Here is a 21,447-nt window from a genome sequence, read left to right as displayed (position 1 = left end):
CCACCAACTTCGTCGATTTCGAGACTCGTAGACGCACCCTACAACTTACCTTGTACCCTCGGGATCTCAGCTTGGCAGTCTCAGCTTATGTAGACGTGACCGTCGTTGGGCTTCTTGACTCGGCGATCTTGATTCCTGGTATCCTGGCACTTGTTGTTCTCCTCGGGGTTTCACTCGCGTTGGTACGATCTCGTTGCACGACTTCACTTGACTGTCCAGCTTCCTGCACGCGTCCTCCTTTTATATGCCACCCTGGTCCCGTTATTTCCGTCCTTCGGTGGCGTGATTGGGTCCAAAGTGCAGGACAAGTGGCGTGATCGGGTCCAAAGGGCAGCACAAGTCCCGTTAGTTCACGGTCTCTCCTCTTTGTGCTGGTCCAAAGTCCGCCAACTTCACCGTTATAACGGGTACAAAGTCCAGAACTTCACCGTTATAACGGGTACAAGTCCAGACCGGTACCGTTAGTTCACGGTCTCTCCTCTTTGCGCGGGTCCGAAGTCCGCAGACTCACCGTTATTGGGTCCAAAGTCTGCAGACTCACCGCAGCATTGAGTCCAAAGTCCTTTGCACCGTTATTTCCCTTTTCTTCTGCACGCCGCACATCCCGCTGTTGCTATGCGGCTCTCCTGCACCCAAACTTGTAAGGCGTTTTACAAACCCTTACACTCTAATACGAGAAAATGAAATAAAAAATTCTTTCTCCGTTGCTTTTGATCAGATCGACTTGATTTCTTCCAGATGACGTTTTCTAACTACTATTGAATTTCGGATTAAAGTTTATTAAAATCGGATAACTCTATCATATAGCTGCCATAGGAGCGATCCAAAAATATATATTGAATTAATGGAAATAAATTACTAACATCGTTGTTTTTTATCCGACGAGCATGATTTTTTAAATATCAAGTTTTTTAACAACCCTAATATTGAGAAAAAAGTTTCATAAAAAATCGGACAGCTATATCTTATAGCTGTCATAGGAAAGATCGAAAAATCTATATAGAAATAACGGAAATATAATGATAACATCGTTGGTTTTTATTAGATAAGCATGGTTTTTGGAATATACAGTTTTTAACAACTCTTGAATTACGAATTAAATTTGATCAAAATCGAACAACTAAATCATATAGCTCCCATATGATCTATAGTCGAAAATATGGAAAATGAATAGAAAAATCGTCTAAGCTTCGATGTTGTTTAGCCTTTATGCATTTTGTTCGACACATTTCATTTGACTGCAAGGGTATATAAGCTTCGGCTTTTCGAAGCTAGTTTCCTTTCTTGTTCCCCTTCATTTTTTAATCGCTTTGTTATATACCTAAATCCCACAATTTGAACAAAGTACCCTGAAAGGCTCATGCACGTCATAATAAAATCTACAAAGATTTAAAACTAAAGGAACATAATTTCTAGTAAATCGTTCTACGGTTAGTAAGGGAGGGCAAGTTAATGAGGAGCAATCAATGAGAATAAGAAGGTAGGAATAGGTTTGCATACCAGTTTAGGCGGCGTAGGGCAAAAATTGAAATTTTTTTGTACTGATTCTATGCGATCAGCATGTACTCCGTATTGAGGACTCCATACGGGGGCCCCATACTCAAAAATTGGTCGGACCAACGATATAAATAAAGTCTTGGTAACGTAAGGATCCTCAAATTCCTTCGACCATCGTTTAACAAATCCAAGCATTCCCCTAGCTTTATTAACCATGTTCGAAATATGAAGAGAGAATTTAAGTTTAGGGGCCAAGAGGACGCCAAGATCGTCAACAAGCGTTATTCTTTCCAAGGTTCTCCCACTTAGCGAATAGGTGACATTATGCGGATTATCATCAGCTTGCACTTGGAGCTGTTTAAATTCAGTAAATTGTCGTGACACCAGTTTTGAAAAGTTTTTAGGTCTGCTTGAAGGTTTGAATGACGGAGTATTCATTATACTGCAGACCCATTTCATCATCCGCGTACATAAGTACGCGGGAATGTGCAATGATCAATGGAAGGTCATTAATGAAGAGGGTAAAAAGTAATGGTCCCAGGTGGCTTCCTTGTGGTACACCAGAGGTAACTCTGAGGAGACTACTTAAGAAATTTTTGAAAAGGACTCTTTTCGTTCGGCCACTGAGATAACTAAAGATCCAACTTAAAACATCTGCTGGAAACCCTATCATGTCAAGTTTGCGAATCAATAGGAAGTGATTAACAGAGTCAAATGCTTTACTGAAGTCTGTGTAAATGACATCAGTTTGGAAATTATTTTTAAAGCCATCTATCACGAAGGATGTGAGCTCTAAAAGATTTGTCGTAGTAGACCTGCGCTTCATAAATCCGTGTTGACATGGAGATATTGCTGATCCACAAAGGTGCTGCAAGTGAGGAGTTATTACTTGCTCAAGTTTTGGAATTGCTTACAATTTAGAAATACCTCTACAATTGCTAGCATCCGACTTGTTTCCCTTTTTATGAAGGGGAATAACAAATGACTCCTTCCAAACAAGGGGAAACTGTCAAGTTTGTTTTGTCATTGCTAACTCCCTTTTGCACTTTGCTTATCGCTGCCTGGCCCTTTGTCCACGGCAAGCTTTTATATTAGTTCGATTTGGTACTCACTTACAGAAGGCACGATCGCCTGCCTATTCTTTCGCGTTTATATACTTTTCTCTAAAGCACAGACAAACCGGTATGCCTGCTAACATACCTTTCCGCTGCAAAAAGACACAGACAAATCGGTCTGCCTGCCCAACATACCTTTTCGCTGTAAAAAGGCACAGACAATTCGGTCTGCCAGCCTAACCAACTCTACAACAAACATTAACTTTGTACATTTAAGGCCTTGGTGCCAATTTAATAAATAAGTGCAATGTATTAAGTAAAATTTGTGCAGTTTATTTTATTTGGGCACCGCCAAGGTAATGGTCTTTGAAAAAGCTCACTGACCCAACATTTTTGGTGACCCCGACGTTATTGTAAAACAACAAAAATTCGAAAATTTGAACAAATAATTTTATTATTTTGTTCTGTTTAAAGTTGGTGTTCGCGCATTCGAGGTGTGTTCAAAAAGTTTCGCGAATTTTGAATTTTCCCGGGTTACCTCGTATCGACTTTCAATTTTTTTGTGGCGTTATGTTGGAACTCATGGGTCTCACTTATGCCGACAAGCTCGGCCATTTTGATTGTTCACTTAATTGTTGACAGCTGCTTTGCTTGCACGTGTTTTGGATCGTCTTCGATTTTTACCTATTCAAAAAAATGGATCAAAGAACATGTATCAAATTTTGGACGAATGTTGATTGTGGCTTACGAAGAGGCTACCTTGGACCGAAGCAACGTTTATCGGTGGTACAAAATGTTCTCAGAAGGCCGAGAATATGTGAACGACGAAGAGCGTGCCGGACGCCCGAGCACTTCAAGTTCGGTCGAATGTGAAAGTTTTGCTGATTGCAGTGGCGTGGTGCATCATGAGTTGGTTTATGGCGCTTTTCAATTCAATAGTAGAAATATCGCGTTATAAGGGTTGGGTTGGAGAGGTATACTGTGGGGGAATTGTAGTTTATGTTTTCTTTGTGTAATCTAAAAGTAGGGTGGAAGTTATTATTAAGTGATGCATTTGACCAGAATTCACATAGGGCTTTGGTGATGTCATTTTTGTTTGTATGGGTATCGAATGTACAATCCCTGCAGTTCTGGCTGTCACCTGGTGTCTCGTGGCATTCAAGCAATCAATGTGTAGGAAAGGAAAAGGGATATTCCTAAGTTTCCCTCTCTTTCTCACTCTTATAATACGATTTCGTTGCTTGCACCCGACGGCGACCCGACTCCAAATTTGTCTTCTATTCTTTCGTTTTTCTAATTGCACTGTTGTCATTCTCCGTTAGAAACAAAAAATTGGTTTTCGGTGGAAAATATGGCTGAGGGGCGCTCGACTTATGTATACTCTTTTGATGCTAAAGTTCTTCATATATTAGGTATAATATATATATATAATCATATATATTAAATATATTTTATAAACATTATTTAATTTATTGAACCAAGATAACCATAACACAACATTGATTGCAAATATAGATATAATATAACTCGCGTGTCATATATGGTCGGTTATACCCAAAAAAGAAGGGTATACTAAAAGGGTGAAAAATAATATTGAACTGCTCATTCTTTTGCGTTGTGCGTTGACAATTAGTTGTGAAATTACTTAATTTGCGCAGCGCGCAGCGGAATCGTTTAAAAATCATGTAAGTGTCGTTAAGATTACAAAAATATTATGTTTTTTACTACAAACTTATTTAAATCTTTTTAGAATATACAGGCTGTACGATAAATTCGTTTGAAAGGTAAGTTTGCTTTAAATTAAAAAAAGTAATACATATATAATATGTAATAATAAAAATATTTTTGTACCATAGATGGACGCAAAACAGCCGTTGTCCTGTAAATATTCCACATAAATGGTAAACAAAAACTTTCTAATTCCATATTATTTATGTACTTATCTCCTATGTTACAAAATAAGATTTATTAATAAAATAAAAAAAAATTAATATATATATATTGTTTTTCATATGAATTTGGGGATGACATTTCAGACATTGGCATAGATGATTTCACTAAGGGTACCCTCGCAAAAGCCATCGATGACAACATCGCCTCCACGCCATCTACGATATCATCGATGTCTTATACGAATTTTCTCCATACAAAATTCGTATAAGCCATCGATGCCTCGCTCGATGACTCGGACAAAATGGTCATCGAGAGCGACATGCATGTCAAATCCTAGAATGCCATACAAAACTTTATATGAAGTGACATCAGTGCGACACCAGGTGCTACGGACACTGGCATCGGTGGGTCGTCGTCCATGTCATCGACGACAAGCCACTTTTGGAACTGCAGGGATATTACTAGTGGAAAATCCGTGAGGTTTTTCACGGAATCGAAAATGATTTAAATTGGACTTGCGGTGTAGCAGCCTAGCTGGGGATTTTCCGTCGCACGAAAGAAGACGCAAAGACAAATCGAAATCAAATGCTATTTAGTGCGCGGGCGCAGCCAACATAGACGAGAGATTATGATCGACTGACTCACACGAGCAGTACCAAATTCTTACGAAGTTACAACTCTCAAAGCTTATCCGTATAAGAGTAAGAGTAATTTAATTTACAAGCGAGGCTTAGAGTACAAAAAACTTCATGTGACTTCAATTTCATCTACTTCAGTTTATCTCTTTACTTATAATTACCCTGCAGTTCCAAAAGTGGCTTGTCGTCGATGACATGGACGACGACCCACCGATGCCAGTGTCCGTAGCACCTGGTGCTGAACTGATGCCATTTCATATAAAGCTCTTGTATGGCATTCTAGGATTTGACATGCATGTCGCTCTCGATGACCATTTTGTCCGAGGCATCGAACGAGGCATCGATGGCTTATACGAATTTTGTATGGAGAAAATTCGTATAAGACATCGATGATATCGTAGATGGCGTGGAGGCGATGTTGTCATCGATGGCTTTTGCGAGGGTACCCTTAGTGAAATCAACTATGCCAATGTCTAAAGTGTCATTCCCAAATTCATATGAAAAACAATATATGGGTGATTCCATATCAGATTTACAGTCGATATCGGGAAATTCGATGAGATATTTTTTTCATGCTCTTTATCGAAAATAAATCGACACGTATTTTTTATTTGGCTCAGAAAATTTTTTTGACAAAGTTATGATTTTTTGAATTTTTGATGAACTGCCCTTTTTTTGATGACAGTCGCGTTTTCCAGCCCCAATAACTCGAAAACCGTACGTCGCAAAAAAAAATGAATAGGAAGTAAAAATTTCATCCTTCCTTCTTCTTTGCAAAACTTTCGTGAAAAAATTTTTTAAACAATTTTTCACCACAAAAAGTTCAAATGTTTATAACGAATTCATTTTTCTCCAACTTGGACATTTTTTATTTTTTTTTTTTTTTCACAATAAATCCTTCAATTTCTTCTGATGAACATACTAAAATTTCAGAATGGGATCAAAATTAGTTTTTGAGTTATAGAATTTTAAAGATTATCATGCACGGTCCGCGCGCTCGGTCTCAGGGCGTGCGCCGACCAACGACTCTAACGAGCGTCAATTCGCTTCGCGCGCGCATAGTAAGGGTCAATGGAATGAATTTTTTTTCCGACGGTGCACCACAGCAATTTAAAAATGTAAAGCATTTTTCAAACATTTATTATCATGAAAAAGATTTTGGAAGATCCACAGAGTGGCATTTTCATGCCACTGCTCACGGCAAAGGTCCCTGCGATGAAGCTGGAGGCACATTAAAGAGATTAGCACGTAAAGCCAGTTTGCAAATGACTCATCAAATAACGAACACATTGGAACTTTTTGAGTGGGCTAGTCAGGAATCAACTCTGCCGCAAATTTCAGTGATGCATCGTAGCACAGAAGATTATGAGGCTGCGGAAAAATTCCTAGAATCGCGATTTAAAGATTGCAAAACTGTTTCAGGAACTCAAAAATTACATTTTGTTCAGCCACTCAACGAATCAGTTTTAAACATTAAAACGTACTCGTCATGTGATGAATCTGTTCGTGTGTGTTTTTCTCAAAGGAAAAAAAAAAATTTTCCGAGCCAAATAAAAAAATACGTGTCGATTTATTTTCGATAAAGAGCATGAAAAAAAATATCTCATCGAATTTCCCGATATCGACTGTAAATCTGATATGAAATCACCCATATATTTATTTATTTTTTTTTATTTTATTAATAAATCTTATTTTGCAACATAAGAGATAAGTACATAAATAATATGAAATTAGAAAGTTTTTGTTTACCATTTATATGGAATATTTGCATGTGGAATATGACCATTTTGTCCGAGTCATCGAACGAGGCATCGATGGCTTATACGAATTTTGTATGGAGAAAATTTGTATAAGATATCAATGATATCGTAGATGGCGTGGAGGCGATGTTGTCATCTATGCCAATGTCTAAAATGTCATCCCCAAAGTCATATGAAAAACAATATATATACATATATTTATTTTTTTTTATTTTATTAATAAATCTTATTTTGTAACATAAGAGATAAGTACATAAATAATATGAAATTAGATAGTTTTTGTTTACCATTTATGTGGAATATTTGCAGGACATCGGCTGTTTTGCGTCCATCTATGATACAAAAAATATTTTTATTATTAGGGTAAGATGGGGTAAAACCGCCAAAAATGTATATTTGACGATGTCAAGCTTTCATTTATAAAATGATCAATGATCCAAATCATATTTCTGAAAGTTTAATCCCTTGGCTACATAATTCATTTAGAAAGTTTTTATGTAGCTTTTATTTTAAAAGAATTGTGATCGTTCAGAAGAAAAGTTTAAAACGGCGGTTTTACCCCACCTAGTGGGGTAAAAACGCCATTCTGGTTTTAGTGTAGTTAAGTACCCAAATAATGTCAATAACTTCTGAGAAAAATTTTTATTCAATTCAAATGGATATTACATGTTACAACGAATATATTATATAAAAGTAAAAATAAGAAATTGAAGCGAAGTCATAAGCAAGTCGTCGAACTGCTGTCCGAGAGAAACCATGAAATATAGCTGATGCTTTTATGAGATATTTCTCAAGCGATGCCTCTTGGTCGTCAGTAAAAATCTGTAAAATAAGAATTACGTGGTTAAAATAGTTTTAAACTAAGAAGAAATGTCGCATTAACAAAGGTTTGAAACTGAAAATTAAAATATTCTTATTTAAAAGATAAAATCATTTTATACAAAACTGTTTGCAATTATCTGTTCAAAAAGAAAGGCTGTTATTTTTAAATTGAATGGAATTCAAAATCATGACATTACATATTGTTTCAATTGACAAAAATTGTGAATATTTGACACTTTACCTGGGGATGATGGCCATAATAAGCGTTGTGCGCTTTGTTGACAACAACTGCCACCTTGCTGCCCTCCTGAACTTCCTCGATTGCCCGTTGAAATATATTTTCATCAATTTTTGATTTTTTTCTTGCGTAATTGCGAGGCATGATGCTGAAAGACATTCATTCTCGATTAAAACGAGTTTTTCCGTTATCAAATTGTGTGGCGTTTTTACCCCACCTTTTCGCGGCGTTTTTACCCCACGCGCCAATTTTTTTCGAGGTCACTTAGTTTGTACAATTTTGGAAATATTGACTAACTTGATACATGTACATCAGTATCAAGGTTCGTACTATAAGCGGACACTTACCTCTTTTTTTAAGCCGTTCACTTACACTTGATTGAGCAATCTTTATAACAAAAATTTTTTGGCGCCGTCGAGTGAAACAAAAATGGCGCTATAGAAATTGTCACGATAAAGCTGCAGTATTCCGACCGACTTCAAAAACCGCGCATTATCAATCAGAATCTACATTATCAACGGTTAATCGTTTCGGCGCTTCATTTGAATTTGAAATCCAAATGGCGGTTTTACCCACCGGCGGTTTTACCCCATCTTACCCTACATATTATATAAGTTAAACACGAGGGTTATTTATTATTTAAAAAAATAATATTTATTGGGCACTTGGTCCGTATTTATTTGCAGAAAATTTAGAACTAAATTATGTTTACAGAAATTGCCATATTTATACCCAACTACTCTGTCGCTGCCTCTGCCAACGTCGGAGCTTTGCCGTTGTCGTAGCTGCAGCGGGAAGTGGATCAGACGCTGCAGTCAGCACTTTTTGGGAGCTACTGACCGAAGCCGGGAAGTTGCCCTTGCACTTTTACTTGCTGGTGCAATACCGGATGCGCGTGGCCAACTTCGTTTGCAAATTCGTTTTGTGTTAACTCCTCCACCTTTAAAATCGAGTGTCCACGCTCGTTGCGGTCATTGATCTCGTTAACAGAAGTTATTTTGTTGATGTGCAGAATTTTGACCCTTTTAATCATGAAGCGGATTGCTAGTGCTGCAAGTCCCGTGATTATTATGAAACTTATTAGGAAATCGGCGGTATGCGATGTGGTTTTTAACAGTTCCAAGGTGTTGGTATTGTTGATGTATAGTTCTTTTACCAATTCTAGTGATAACTTTTCTTCTATCTTTTTAATGGTCATCTCAGTTTGGAGAATTGCTGGCATCGGGTGATAGTGCACTGTATCTTTGTTGGTGAAGGTCTGTCCATCGATATTAATTGTAGAATTGCTGAAGTTGATAACAAAGGTTCCGTTGAGACTTGTGGATGTCCCATTTATTTGTACGCTGCCGGAAAATTTGTTGAGTAAAATGACTCCAGGTGCGAGTTAGTCAATAACTGGAATGTGTTGGTTGTTGATTCGAGTGCAGGTGGCAGGGCGACTTTTTAATAAATTTGGTAGGCAAGAGGAATTACTTATGTCTATCATATTCTTATGTTTACAAATGGTTATTTCATTATAATTATTACGTTTCGAAATTTTTGCCAAAATTTTTTCTTTACATTTTATTACATTTTCATTTTGAATTTTATTAATATATTGACCAATTTTTATTGGTTTTTATTAAAAGTTCTTCACAAAGGTTGGTGTCGGTTATAGGAATTTTAATAATGTAAATAAGTGTTGGCCCATTGCTTGCTACGCTTACTTCTGCGATTTTCATGGCTTCTTCAAAATTAGTGTATGGCAACTGGTCTTGATCTAGTGTTTTAATAACTTCATTTACCTCTTCATCTCCTAATATCTGGGTTTTACTAATATCTGCTTTTGCCCATTGTATTGCGTGGTTTAAGTTAACTATTTCTTCCTTAAGCCTTTTAATTTGAAACATTAATGTTGTGCTAGTGTCTGTTTGAGAGTTTCCTCCGTATTTTAAGCTATTTATTAGATTCGCGTTTGATTTGGTGATATTATTTATTATTTCAACGATTAGTCTATTGAGAATAACTTGATTGTTGTTGTTAGTTAATGCTGAATTTATTTTTTCTTGAACTATTTCGAAATCTCTACTGTCGGGGGATCCAGCTAACCATTTCCAAGCGCTACCTAACAAATCTATATGTCTTTTTCTTTTACTCCTAATCTTGAGGTTATTAATTAAATTTTGTGAAATTCTTATCTCTTCAGTTATAAATGGCAAAATTGGGTCATATGTCTTTAGTTGGTATTTAGCAGTGTAATTAATTTTTTCTAGTGTTTTTTCGTATTCTTCTATGTCAATAATATGAATTAATCTGAAGGTTCCTGTTTGTACTTTTGCCAGTCCGGTAATTAAAGTCACAATATTGGATTTCGTGTAGTCAGTTATTTGCACGTCAGCATCGCACACAGCGAAAAGGGTTCTGTAATATGATTTAATTTCGAATAAGTTGTTTGTAAATAATTCTTCCACTTTCTGTTAGTACTGTGGTATTTCTGTCATCTTTTACGGTTTCTTTTTTATATCTGGGGGATAATTTTGTACCTAATCTTTTATTATTTTGAACAAATATTTCATCTCCTGGGGAATATTTTTTTATTTGATCTCTTTTTTTGTTATGGTATGTTAGGTCTTTTTCCTGAGTGGTCGTAATTTTCTCTGCGATTTTTTGTCTCTCTGTTTGTTGTAGTCTAGGGTTAAGTGCTACCTTTCTTCCAAAAAATAAGTCAACTGGTTTCCTGTTAGTTGTTGAGTGTATTGAATAATTATATTTGACAACTGATCTGTCTATAAGATCTTTTAACGAAGCGTGTACTTTGTCGGCCTTATGGCAACGAATAATTTCGGAAAGTGTTGAATGGAAGCGTTCGATTTGGCCGTTCGCTGAACTGTTATATGGGGGTGCTTTATAAACTTCGATATTCAATTGATCTTGTAGCACCCGCATTACGGGTGCCGAACCAAGTGATTTTTCATTATCTATGACTAATATTTCTGGGATACCAAAATTGATTAATAATTCTTTTAAAGGTTCTTTTATGTCCTGAGTTGCTCGAGATTTGACTATCCTAGCCTGTGCAAATTTTGAAAATTTATCTATTCCAGTCAAAACGACTTGTTTGCTTGTAAGGTAAAAATCTACGTGAACAATTTGACCTGGGTATTGCGGTATTGGTGTTTTGTGTAACTCGGGTTTGTTGGGGTGTCTTTCATATTTCTGTTCTTTACAAATTTGGCATTCTTTTACAATTTTTATTATTTTAGCCCTCATCTGTGGAAAGTAAACTTTGTTTAGCAATTGTTGTTTGTTTTCGTTGCTATTTCTATGTGCTCTTCTATGCTCTGTTATAATTGCATTTTCCTGATCGGTTTCGTTTTTTAAATCCGTAACTAGTTTGCTTGAGAATCTGGTTTTATAATTATTGAATTGTGGATAGATTTCCTGGAGTTGACCTAAGGTTTTTTCGTCTGTATGAATACCGTTAATGACAGACGGATTGAGTCTATCATTTAAAATTTTTAATAAGATTTCTGAATTAAAGATTGGTTCTGTAATAATATGTCTATGGTACGTGGGAAAAACAAGTTCGAATTTATAGGAGGGCGTCTTTCCTAAGTATAATAGTATTTGATTTTTAAAAACATTTACTGGTTCTTCTGCCATTGGTATTAGCCTCTCTGGAGAACTGGAACTGCTGTGAACAGTGCCTGTTAAAGTGTTTACTTCCCCTCGCGTTTGAATAGGAGGTCTACTCAGAGCATCGGCAACAACGTTTGCCTTGCCGGGTTTGTGGAGCAGTTCATGGTTGTATTCTTCTAGAATTGCTTTCCATCTCTTCATCTGATCGTTACGGCTTTTCGGGTTAGTTGGGTGTGTGAGAGATTCATGGTCTGTAAATATTTTCACTTTGGTCGGACCGTACAGAAAATTTTTAAGAGTCTGTATTGACCAAATTATAGCTAGCATTTCCTTTTTCTTAGGAGCATAACTTTTTTCTGCCTTACTTAAAGTCCTAGAAATAAACATTATAGGTTTATCCTCTTGGGCCAATACGGCACCAATAGCATAATCCGAAGCATCGGTAGTTAACTGAAATTCTTTATTGTAGTCTGGGTATGATAACATTACCTCCTCGGAAGCGAGAGTTTGTTTTAATTTTCTAAATGCTTCCCTTGCGTCTTTATCAAGATCAATCAGAGTTTTGCTTGAGGCATTTTTTGAGATGCGGCCTCGGCCCTCTTCCCCTCTTAAAAGGGCTGTTAGGGGCTTCGCAAGCTTAGCATAATCTTTAATAAAGCGACGATAAAACCCTGACAGTCCTAAAAAGGAACGAAGATCTTTGAGTGTCTTTGGTTCGGGGAATTCGACGATTGCTCTCACTTTTTCCGGGTTTTTCTTAATTCCGGTATCTGCTACTAAAAATCCCAAAAATTCTACTTCTTTCTTAAAAAATTCGCATTTATCTAATTGGATTCTCATGTTTGCGTCTTCAAGAATTTTAAATATAATTTCTATGTCTTTTAGATGATTTTCTTCGCTTTTACTGAATATAATAATGTCGTCAATGTAGACGAAACACCTAATTCCTATGCGTTCCCTAAGAATGGCATCTAGCGTTCGTTGAAAAATAGAAGGGGCATTTTTGAGTCCAAACGGAAGTCTGGTAAACTCATATTTGCCTTGATTTACTGAAAATGCTGTTTTTTCTATATCTGATTGTCTGAGTGGGATTTGATGAAATCCACTTTTAAGGTCTAAAACAGAAAAACTTTTATTTTGTCCAAGTTGTGCCAGTACGTTGTTAATGTCCGGTATAGGATATCTGTCTGGGATAGTAACCAAGTTAAGCTTCCTAAAGTCTATTACCATTCTATGTTTTTTCTGTCCGGAGGCATCCATTTTTTTCGGTACAATCCATATTGGAGAATTATACGGGGATCTCGAGCGTCTAATCACGCCGTTATCGAGTAGCTCTTGTATTTGCTTCTCAACTTCTGGCCTAAGAGCTTCTGGGTATGGGTAGTCCCTCGAGTATATTGGACTTTCGTTCGTACTTCTTATAGTAGCTTCTACTTTGGTAGTGTATGTCAGTTTCTCGTCCGGGTCGCCAAATAAATTTGGGAATTTTAAGCAAATCATTTTTAAATTATTCTTTTGCGTTTCTGTTGTATGCTCTACTCGAATATCTAGCTTGTTGACTTCGGGAGAAGCTTTCTGTTTTATTTTGATTCTGCGTTTGTTTTTAATTGAAAGGTAACCTTCTTGTAAATTTATTTGAGCTTTGATTTCGCGAAGTGTATCATTTCCTATGATCGCATCAAAAGATTTTAACGAGGGTAGTAAAAAAAAATTAACAAATGTATCTTTTAAATCGAAGGGGTTGGCAATTGTGTGGTGTGTGATTTGAACATCTCCGGCTATGGAGCTTACATGAAAAGATGTATTATTTTTTATTGGTTTTTTTTTACTAATCGCGGTTGAATGTAATTTTTATTAGAGCCGGTATCTATTAAAATTTTGATCATCTCTCCATCACCGATTTTACATTGAAAGTAAGGTAATGAAGAGGATTCTACTCTAAGAAATGAAGGCCAGTATATTCAGTTTCCTCTGTTTCCTGTTCAAAGTCTGGAATTTCCGCATAGTATTCGGCTGTTGTCTCGTCAGTTTCCGTTAATTGGTCGGTGTTTTCAAATGAGTGTTCTTGTTCAGTGCTAATGTGAAAATTTCTTTGTCTTTTATCTGCCAGTCCGCTTGTTTGAGGTGGTGGTCGTTTTCCCTGCAGTCCCTTATTTGGTCTGTTCATATAATTTATTTGTCTTGTCTGTAAACTTTTATCTATATCCATAGGTTCTGGCTTAGGCTGAGGCTTTGGAGCCAATGGACGTGGTGGTTGTATTGCTGGGTAAGCAGAATATTGTTGATGATGTCCACTAAACTGCATTTGCTGCTGAGGAAAATGGGGTGTCGTTTTCGGGATCTGTGGTATGTGAGCTAAATGTGGGATAAATGGTTGTCTGGCTGCATTGGATGGTTGCTTGTACGAATTTCTTTGTAGGGCGGGTCCTCTAGTAGGCCCCTCAAATTGCCTTGAATTGTTTTGATAATTATTGGGGTAATTGATTCTGAAATTTTGATTTTCTAGTCTTTCGCATAGTTGGAGTGCAGATGGAAGATCTGCGGGCTCTTTGGTACCTAGCAGTCTAGGCAAGTCGCCGTTAAGACCTCTGATAAATGTATCAAGCGCCTTGTCTCTGTAAGACTTGGCGAAAAGATCAATTGATTCTCTTCCCATTTCCATGCATGAAATTTTGTTCAAGATGAGTGATAAGTGGGAATAGACCTGTTGGTAGAAATCTGCTGTGGTTTGATTACCCTGTACTAACGAAGTCATTTGATATTCTAGTGTCGTAACGTCTCGTTTATCAGCGTAGTGGGCTGTTAAACATTTGGAAATTGCTGTCCAGTTTAGAGGTGTATTGTATGATTCTAAAACTGAGTCTGCATTACCTACTATTTTGTTTCTAATAACATTTAAAACTCCATAACACCTGGGGGATCCTTCTGTTAATGAATATATTTTTATTATTCTTTCTACGCTCTTCTTCCAAGAGCTGAATTCTTCTGCTTGGCCAGAAAATTCCCTGAGGCTTTTTACTAAGTCTGGGACTTTGTCAAATTCACTTAAATTGTTTGCATTAGCATTATAGGTTTGATCGAGTAGCGGTCCTGAATCTGGGTTTAATTTTTGATTTAAAGTTCTCTCTACTATTTCTTGAATTAGGGCTTGCATATTAACTAAGTTAGCTGGGACTTGGTTTGCTTCAGGAGCTTGTACTCCGTTATTGTTAAGCATCGCGGGCCTGATCAGATTATTTGGATTAGCCATTGTGTGTGTTTTTTGTGAATAAAAATATTTTTTGTATGTGTAGAGATGTGTAAGGTTGTACGTAAAATATAAATTCTTAGATTACTAATTTTTTTAGATTGGATTTCTTTTTTGTGTTTGTTTAGCTTTTGTTTAAAAATATTTGTTTTGGGGTATGTTTCACTTTTGTGATTTCTTGTTTGTAATTAAAGGTTAGCTTACAGTAGAATAAAATACATCCTGAACCGATCAGTTGGTAATTGTCCTTCTTGCTCCTTGCTACTGGGTTACCTTTTCCTGACACTTCCGTCCAGTTGTCTACGGCGATCGCCTGCAGTCTGATGAAAGTGAGTCCTTTTCTTGGCGGGTCGTCCAGCAGTGAGCAGATCCTACGCTGCAGTCAGCACTTTTTGGGAGCTACTGACCGAAGCCGGGAAGTTGCCCTTGCACTTTTACTTGCTGGTGCAATACCGGATGCGCGTGGCCAACTTCGTTTGCAAATTCGTTTTGTGTTAACTTATATTTCCTTTCAAATGAATTTATCGTACATACAGGCTGAATCCTAAAAAGATTTAAATAAGTTTGTAGTAAAATGCATAATATTTTTGTAATCTTAACGACACTTACATGATTTTTAAACGATTCCGCAGCCCGTTGCACAAATTAATTAATTTCACAACTAATTGTCAACGCACAACGCAAAATAATGAACAGTTCAATTTTATTTTTCACCCTTTTAGTATACCCTTCTTTTTTGGGTATAACCAACCATAAATGACACGCGTGATAAAATATATCTATATTTGCAATCAATGTTGTGTTATGGTTATCTTGGTTCAATAATTTATATAATCTTGTGTATATAAAATATATAATTAATATAAGTATATATATACATTATATTTAATATTTGAAGAACTTTAACATCAAAAGAGTACACTTAAGTCGAGCGCCCCTCAGCCGTATTTTCCATCGGTAACCAATTTTTTTGTTTCTAAGCAATTAGAAAAACGAAAGAATAGAAGACAAATTTGTAGTCGGGCCATCGTCGGGTGCAAGCAACGAAATCGTATTGTAAGAGTGAGAAAGAGAGGGAAACTTAGGAATATCCCTTTTCCTTGTCTACACATTGATTGCTTGAATGCCACGAGACACCAGGTGACAGCCAGAACTGCAGGGTTCCTTTTCCTTTCCTACACATTGATTGCTTGAATGCCACGAGACACCAGGTGACAGCCAGAACTGCAGGGTAGGTACTTATACACTGACGAGCAAAACTGTAACACAATTTCATTGTTTCAATTTCAAAGGTCTGTAACTTTTTTTCTAATGCACGGATTTTGAAGATCTTAGTCCTGTTTTGTAGGTTATATGATTTACTACTATTGAGTAAAATTCAAAGCCATTTGATATCAGTTAAAGAAAATGACGCGCCAAACTGTAAAAAAAAGTCAAATGTTACAGTTTTGCACTCTGGTTATTTTTTTAAGAAATATTTTTATTAATGATTTTTTAATAGTGAGTTCACATCCCCTTGGACTTTTTTAGCTCTTCTATGCGTCTGGGCATTTTTTGAGTACACCGTCGTACCATTTCCGGGGGAATATCATTCCATACGCCCTGTTGCCGCTCTCACAACTCCTTCATTCCAGTTGGAGGAACTGCATATATCTCCAGCTGCGATTTCACATAACTCCACAAGTTTTCTATTGGATTCATGTCGGGAGATTGTAGTCGCCACTTCATAGATTGAAATTTCTGTTTTGAAATCCAATTTTTTACCAATATGGACGTGTGCTTGGGGTCGTTGTCTTTCTGAAAAACGCATTTTTCGGCAGAAAGACCCAATTTTTCAAAATTCCTTTGGAAGATTTTCATGTAAAATGGATAGACATTGCTCCTTTCGCATTATTCCATCGATTAATAACAACGAACCAACTCCATTTAAATTAATGCACCCCCAAACCATGATGGAACCGCCACCGTGCTTGATAGCGAATTGGGATACTGTAAGTCATTGCTACCAGTGTCTTAAAAAGCAAACAATTCCAAAATACTTGTGTTTTCAAGGTTATATGGTCGGATGAAACAAAAATTAATCGCTTCGAGTCAGATGGGCGCTCTTGGTATTGGACTAGAGATCCCGCGATCCAGTCACCAAGGAGTGAGTGACAAACCGCTAGCGGTTTGTGAAGGCGCTTGACAAAAGTGGCGATTGTTTTCACGCAAGTTTCCAGGATTAAGTACAGAAAAATTAAAAGCTGGTATTTTTGATGGGCCACAGATTAGGCAACTCGTGAAAGATCCTAATTTTGTCAAATCAATGACTGAAGTCGAATCCAAAGCTTGGAAGTCATTCGTTTTGGTTATGAGTAATTTCCTAGGCAAAAAGAAATCTGACAACCACGTCGAGCTTGTTGAGTCCATGCTATCGAACTTGCAAGAGTTAGGGTGCAACATGAGCATAAAAATCCACTTCCTGCACTCACCGATTTCCACAAAATCTAGGTGATTTTAGTGAGGAGCAGGGTGAAAGATTCCATCAGGATCTTCGAACAATGGAAGAGCGGTATCAGGGGCGGTGGGACTCACATATGATGGCAGACTACTGCTGGAGTTTGCAACGTGATCTACCTAAAGTCGTCCATTCAAGAAAATCGTATAAAAGATCATTTGATAGTGTTCAATAGAAATTTTGTTAACATCATTTATTAATTTTCTGTACTTTTTTATCAAAATAATAAAACTCTATATTTCAAAAACTGAAGCTGTTAGCAATCTTCCAGTATTTTGTTCATACTCAGGGCCATAGAAATACCCAATGAAAGATAAAAAATAAAGGAAACAAGACTTGTGTTGACCAGTGTAATTGAATTTCAGATTAAATTTTATCAAAATCGGATAACTCTATCCGATTTTTGAAATATAAAGGTTTTCTAACGACTCTTGAATAACGAATTAAATTTTATCAAAATCATATAGCTGCCATATGAACAATAGTCGAAAATGTGGAAAATTAATAGAAAAATCGTCATATCTTCGATGTTATTTAGCCTTTATGTATTTTGTTCAACATATTTGATGACTGCAAGGGTATATAAGCTTCGGCTTGCCAAAGCTATCTTCTTTTCTTGTTTCTTTTTAAGAACGTTAGTTTCGCCCTTTAGTTTTTCCAATTCACCTTCGCATCTCATTATTGGTCTCTGTTAAACAGAGTAGTACTGTAGCAATAAGGCGATAGTGATACCTTGTTCTTGCTACTATGCTTATTTGTTTCTTACTCGGACAAACAGGTTCGCTCATCAGCACTACCTCAATTAGTTGTTCCCCTCCGCACCCCCAAGGTTGCCGCTTTGATGATGCTGATAAGGATTCAGTTAGGAGTTTTATCCGAAAAACATTAAACTTAGGGTTGTCATCTGCAAGATGAAGTCTCTATCCTTTCTGTAGCATCAGTGCAAGATAGCCGTATACCATCAACTGCCTGCGTATTTACCTGTATCCTGAAGAGGTCTTTCGTGTTTATATCCGCTTTAGGCAACATTAAAACAATTTATTATGCTGGATAGGGGCTTATTTCGCTTTGCTCTCGTATACTCCGCTGCTCGCCTTTGACGACTATCTGGTCGGCGCATCTGCTCCGCGTCTGCTACTCTGCCAAGTCCTCGGTATGCTGGCTAATCTAACTAGCCCTTTTCAGATTTCCGGATAGTCCACACCTGTATATTAAAGTGAACGACGCCCGCTTGCCTTCACGCACAGCTCCACTCAGGGATTCTTCCAATATTCCGTACTTCATGCTTGTAGCCTTGTCCTACACCTGACCTAGCTAAATCCTAGCTCAATGCTAATCTCCATGTTAGTATACTTGTTCGTCGTTCTTCCGCGTTTTTTGTCGCATCGCGTGATCGCGTTCAAGGAAATCCCGTTTATTCACGGAGCATCCTCTTGGTGCGGATCTAAAGCCCGCCAATTTTTTTGTCTGATAATTTGCTATCTTTGTCCTTGCCGATACCGTAATAACGTAGTTTCTCCGCTTTTTACAGATCATTTTCATTTTCACAAAAAATTTTTGTTTCAGATTGACGACTCCCCAAAACCACGAAAGGTGAATTTCCTTTAAGTTATGCGGAACCCAAACATCGAGCTTGATTACGTAGCCAAGTTTCTTCAAATGGTTTTCAACCGTTGTATGCGACACACTCTGACATCTCCCGCGTTGAATAACGCCGGTTTTCATCCAGCAAAGCCTGAATTTGTTCGTCAAAAACGGCCGATGGTCGACCAGAACGTGGGGCGTCTTTAAGTCCAAAATCTCCAAGCCTGAATTTGGCAAACCAGCGCTGACATTGGCCATCACTCATGGCATATTTACCATACACTTCTCACAATTTCTCGCGAGCTTTAGACCGCTTTTTTTTCCTTTTTGGAAGTAAAAAAGCAAAATATGCCGAAAATGCTCACTTTGGTCCTCCTTGTTTAATTTGCTATAGCTTTCACAAATGTTATCGAATAATTACCAAATTTTCGTCGATAGTACCTAAGACAATAAGCATTAAGACGATACTAAAAAGTGTGACCCTGGTGCTGGATTAGTCGTAAATAAATTAGATTAAAAACGATTACTAAAAAAAACGACATGACTTTCTTGCCAACCCAATATTTGTATGTATACTATTTATCTCCTGCATTTATAGTTTTTTGTTTTGATAAGGAGGGTGCCAGATCTGGTTTTCTTACAAGTTTGGACTCTTCCATTGCAGGCGAAGTCTACCACTTTTTATACCCTTGCAGAACAAAGGGTATTATAAATTTGGCCAGAAGTTTGCAACGCTGAAGGAGACACTTAAGCCCCCATTAAATATACATATATATACTTGATCAGGATCACGATCTGAATCGAAATACGTCTGTACGTCTGTCCGTCTGTCCTCCTGTCCGTTTCTGCCCAAACTAGTCTCTCAGTTTTAAAGCTATCCTACTGAGTCTTTCCCAAAAGGTGTGTAGTTATTGCACGCAGTATGTATATAAGGACTACTATATAGGACTATAGGATAGCTCCCATTTGTTTTCTCCTTCTTTCGCTAATCCAAATGTTAATTGCTTATTTCGTGACCAGTGCTTAATAGTTTTTTGTGGCAGTTGGCATTTTTTGCCTGAAATTTGAGATGTGAAATGCAGTGCGTAAAATGTTCCAACATTTTTTTCTATTTACTCTGAGGAGACTACTTAAGGACATTTTGAAGAGGACTCAACACAACTGCCAACGGAAGGTATAAGATCCAGCTAAGTAGATTGGCCGGAAACCCTATCATGTTCAGTTTTCGTATCAGCAGAAAGTGATTCCCAGAGTCAAATGCTTTATTGAAATGAGTAATGGCATCAGCTTGAAAATGGTTTTTTAAGACACTTATAACAAAAGAAGTGAGCTCTAAAACATTCCTGGTAGTACATCTGCGATCTACAAAGTGGCTGCAAGTGAGGAGTTATAGCTCGTTAAAAAAAGCTTTGGAACTGCTGACAATTTAGAAATACCGCTTTTGATACTTGGAACCGACTTAATACCTTTGTTGTTCTGAAGGGGAAAATACAAATGAATCCTTCACATTGCGGGGAAATAGACAAATTTCTTTGGGATTTTCATCAGAGTTCCTATACAACTAAATCCAAATCCATTTTCATTATATAAAACATTTATTTTAACTTATTTACAGAATCAAAAAAAAAAAAATTGAAAGAATTCTGCAAATATAATAATTGTTTACTTCAATTAACCCTTTTCGGAGCAGACATTCAGCACCTAATTTGGTGCACATAGGTGTAGGGATTTATCATCCGCTCTTCAAGCCTCTCTTATGTTTGTTTATCTATTTTATCTATACTCGTGAGAACGACGGTATAAAAAAAACGAGCTTTCGGCTGTCGCCACCTCAGTTCAATAAATATATATTTAAATTAACTAAACCTACTCGTGCGTTAGTTATTTACAAGGGTGGCATGACGTGATTTTCGTTTAAATCGGAGTCTGCAACTTTATTTTTGTTTTGTTTCATTATCATTTAAACATTTGTCGTCGTTTGCTGGAATTCGGTTGCAAACACACAAACGGACATACACAGTGCATTTAGCCGGTCTTTTATTTGTGCATTTTTCGCGCTGTTTCTTAGTTTTTGCTGGTGCTAAGCGGGAAAACTTGTGCAAAAAAAACAAATCAAAGTTCTGCAACATTTTTGTGACGCTTGTTGCTTAATATTTTCGCGCTTTAAACCACAGTGTGATTCGTGTATAGTTGAGAATTACTTTTTTTTTAATTTTTTTTTTTTTTTTTGTGATTAATAAAATGCAAAATTCTCTGAACGAGAGTCAGCCTCAAAATGGCCCAAGTGAAATAGAATTCCTTCGGGTCAAAGTGCAATCCATTTTGCGGCAAATCAACGCGGTCAAAAATTATTTAATGGCCAATAATATCGACCAATTTGACGAAGCCGATATTCTTGTGCGGTTCAACGGATGAGTTAAGTGTTTACAAACTAATTAATTCCTGTTCAATTTTACTCAGATATCGTCAAGTCATCGAGACAAACAAACGAATTGCATTGTCAACTATAGCCAAATTATATGATCCACTTGGTTTAATAACGCCAATTGTTACCATATCTAAAATCTTTTTGCAATTTCGATGGAAGTCTAATGTGGA

General features: G+C 37.0%; 1 protein-coding gene across 2 annotated transcripts in view; it reads left to right on the top strand.

The window, feature by feature from the left end:
• The window catches only part of LOC108101655 (transcriptional regulator ATRX homolog), a 467,254-nt gene that overhangs the window by 153,541 nt on the left and 292,266 nt on the right, over window positions 1-21,447 (top strand). Inside the window, exon 7 of one of the 2 annotated variants that reach the window (XM_043208182.1) lies at window positions 18,832-18,858. The exons of the other annotated variant lie outside the window; for it this stretch is intronic. Coding sequence (XP_043064117.1) covers window positions 18,832-18,858 — 27 coding nt within the window. The remainder of the gene's footprint in view (window positions 1-18,831; window positions 18,859-21,447) is intronic. 2 annotated transcript variants of the gene reach the window in all.

Source organism: Drosophila ficusphila, unplaced genomic scaffold (assembly GCF_018152265.1).
Source record: "Drosophila ficusphila isolate 14025-0441.05 unplaced genomic scaffold, ASM1815226v1 contig_414, whole genome shotgun sequence".
Lineage (NCBI taxonomy): Eukaryota > Metazoa > Arthropoda > Insecta > Diptera > Drosophilidae > Drosophila > Drosophila ficusphila.
This window is presented reverse-complemented; position numbering and strand designations above follow the sequence as displayed.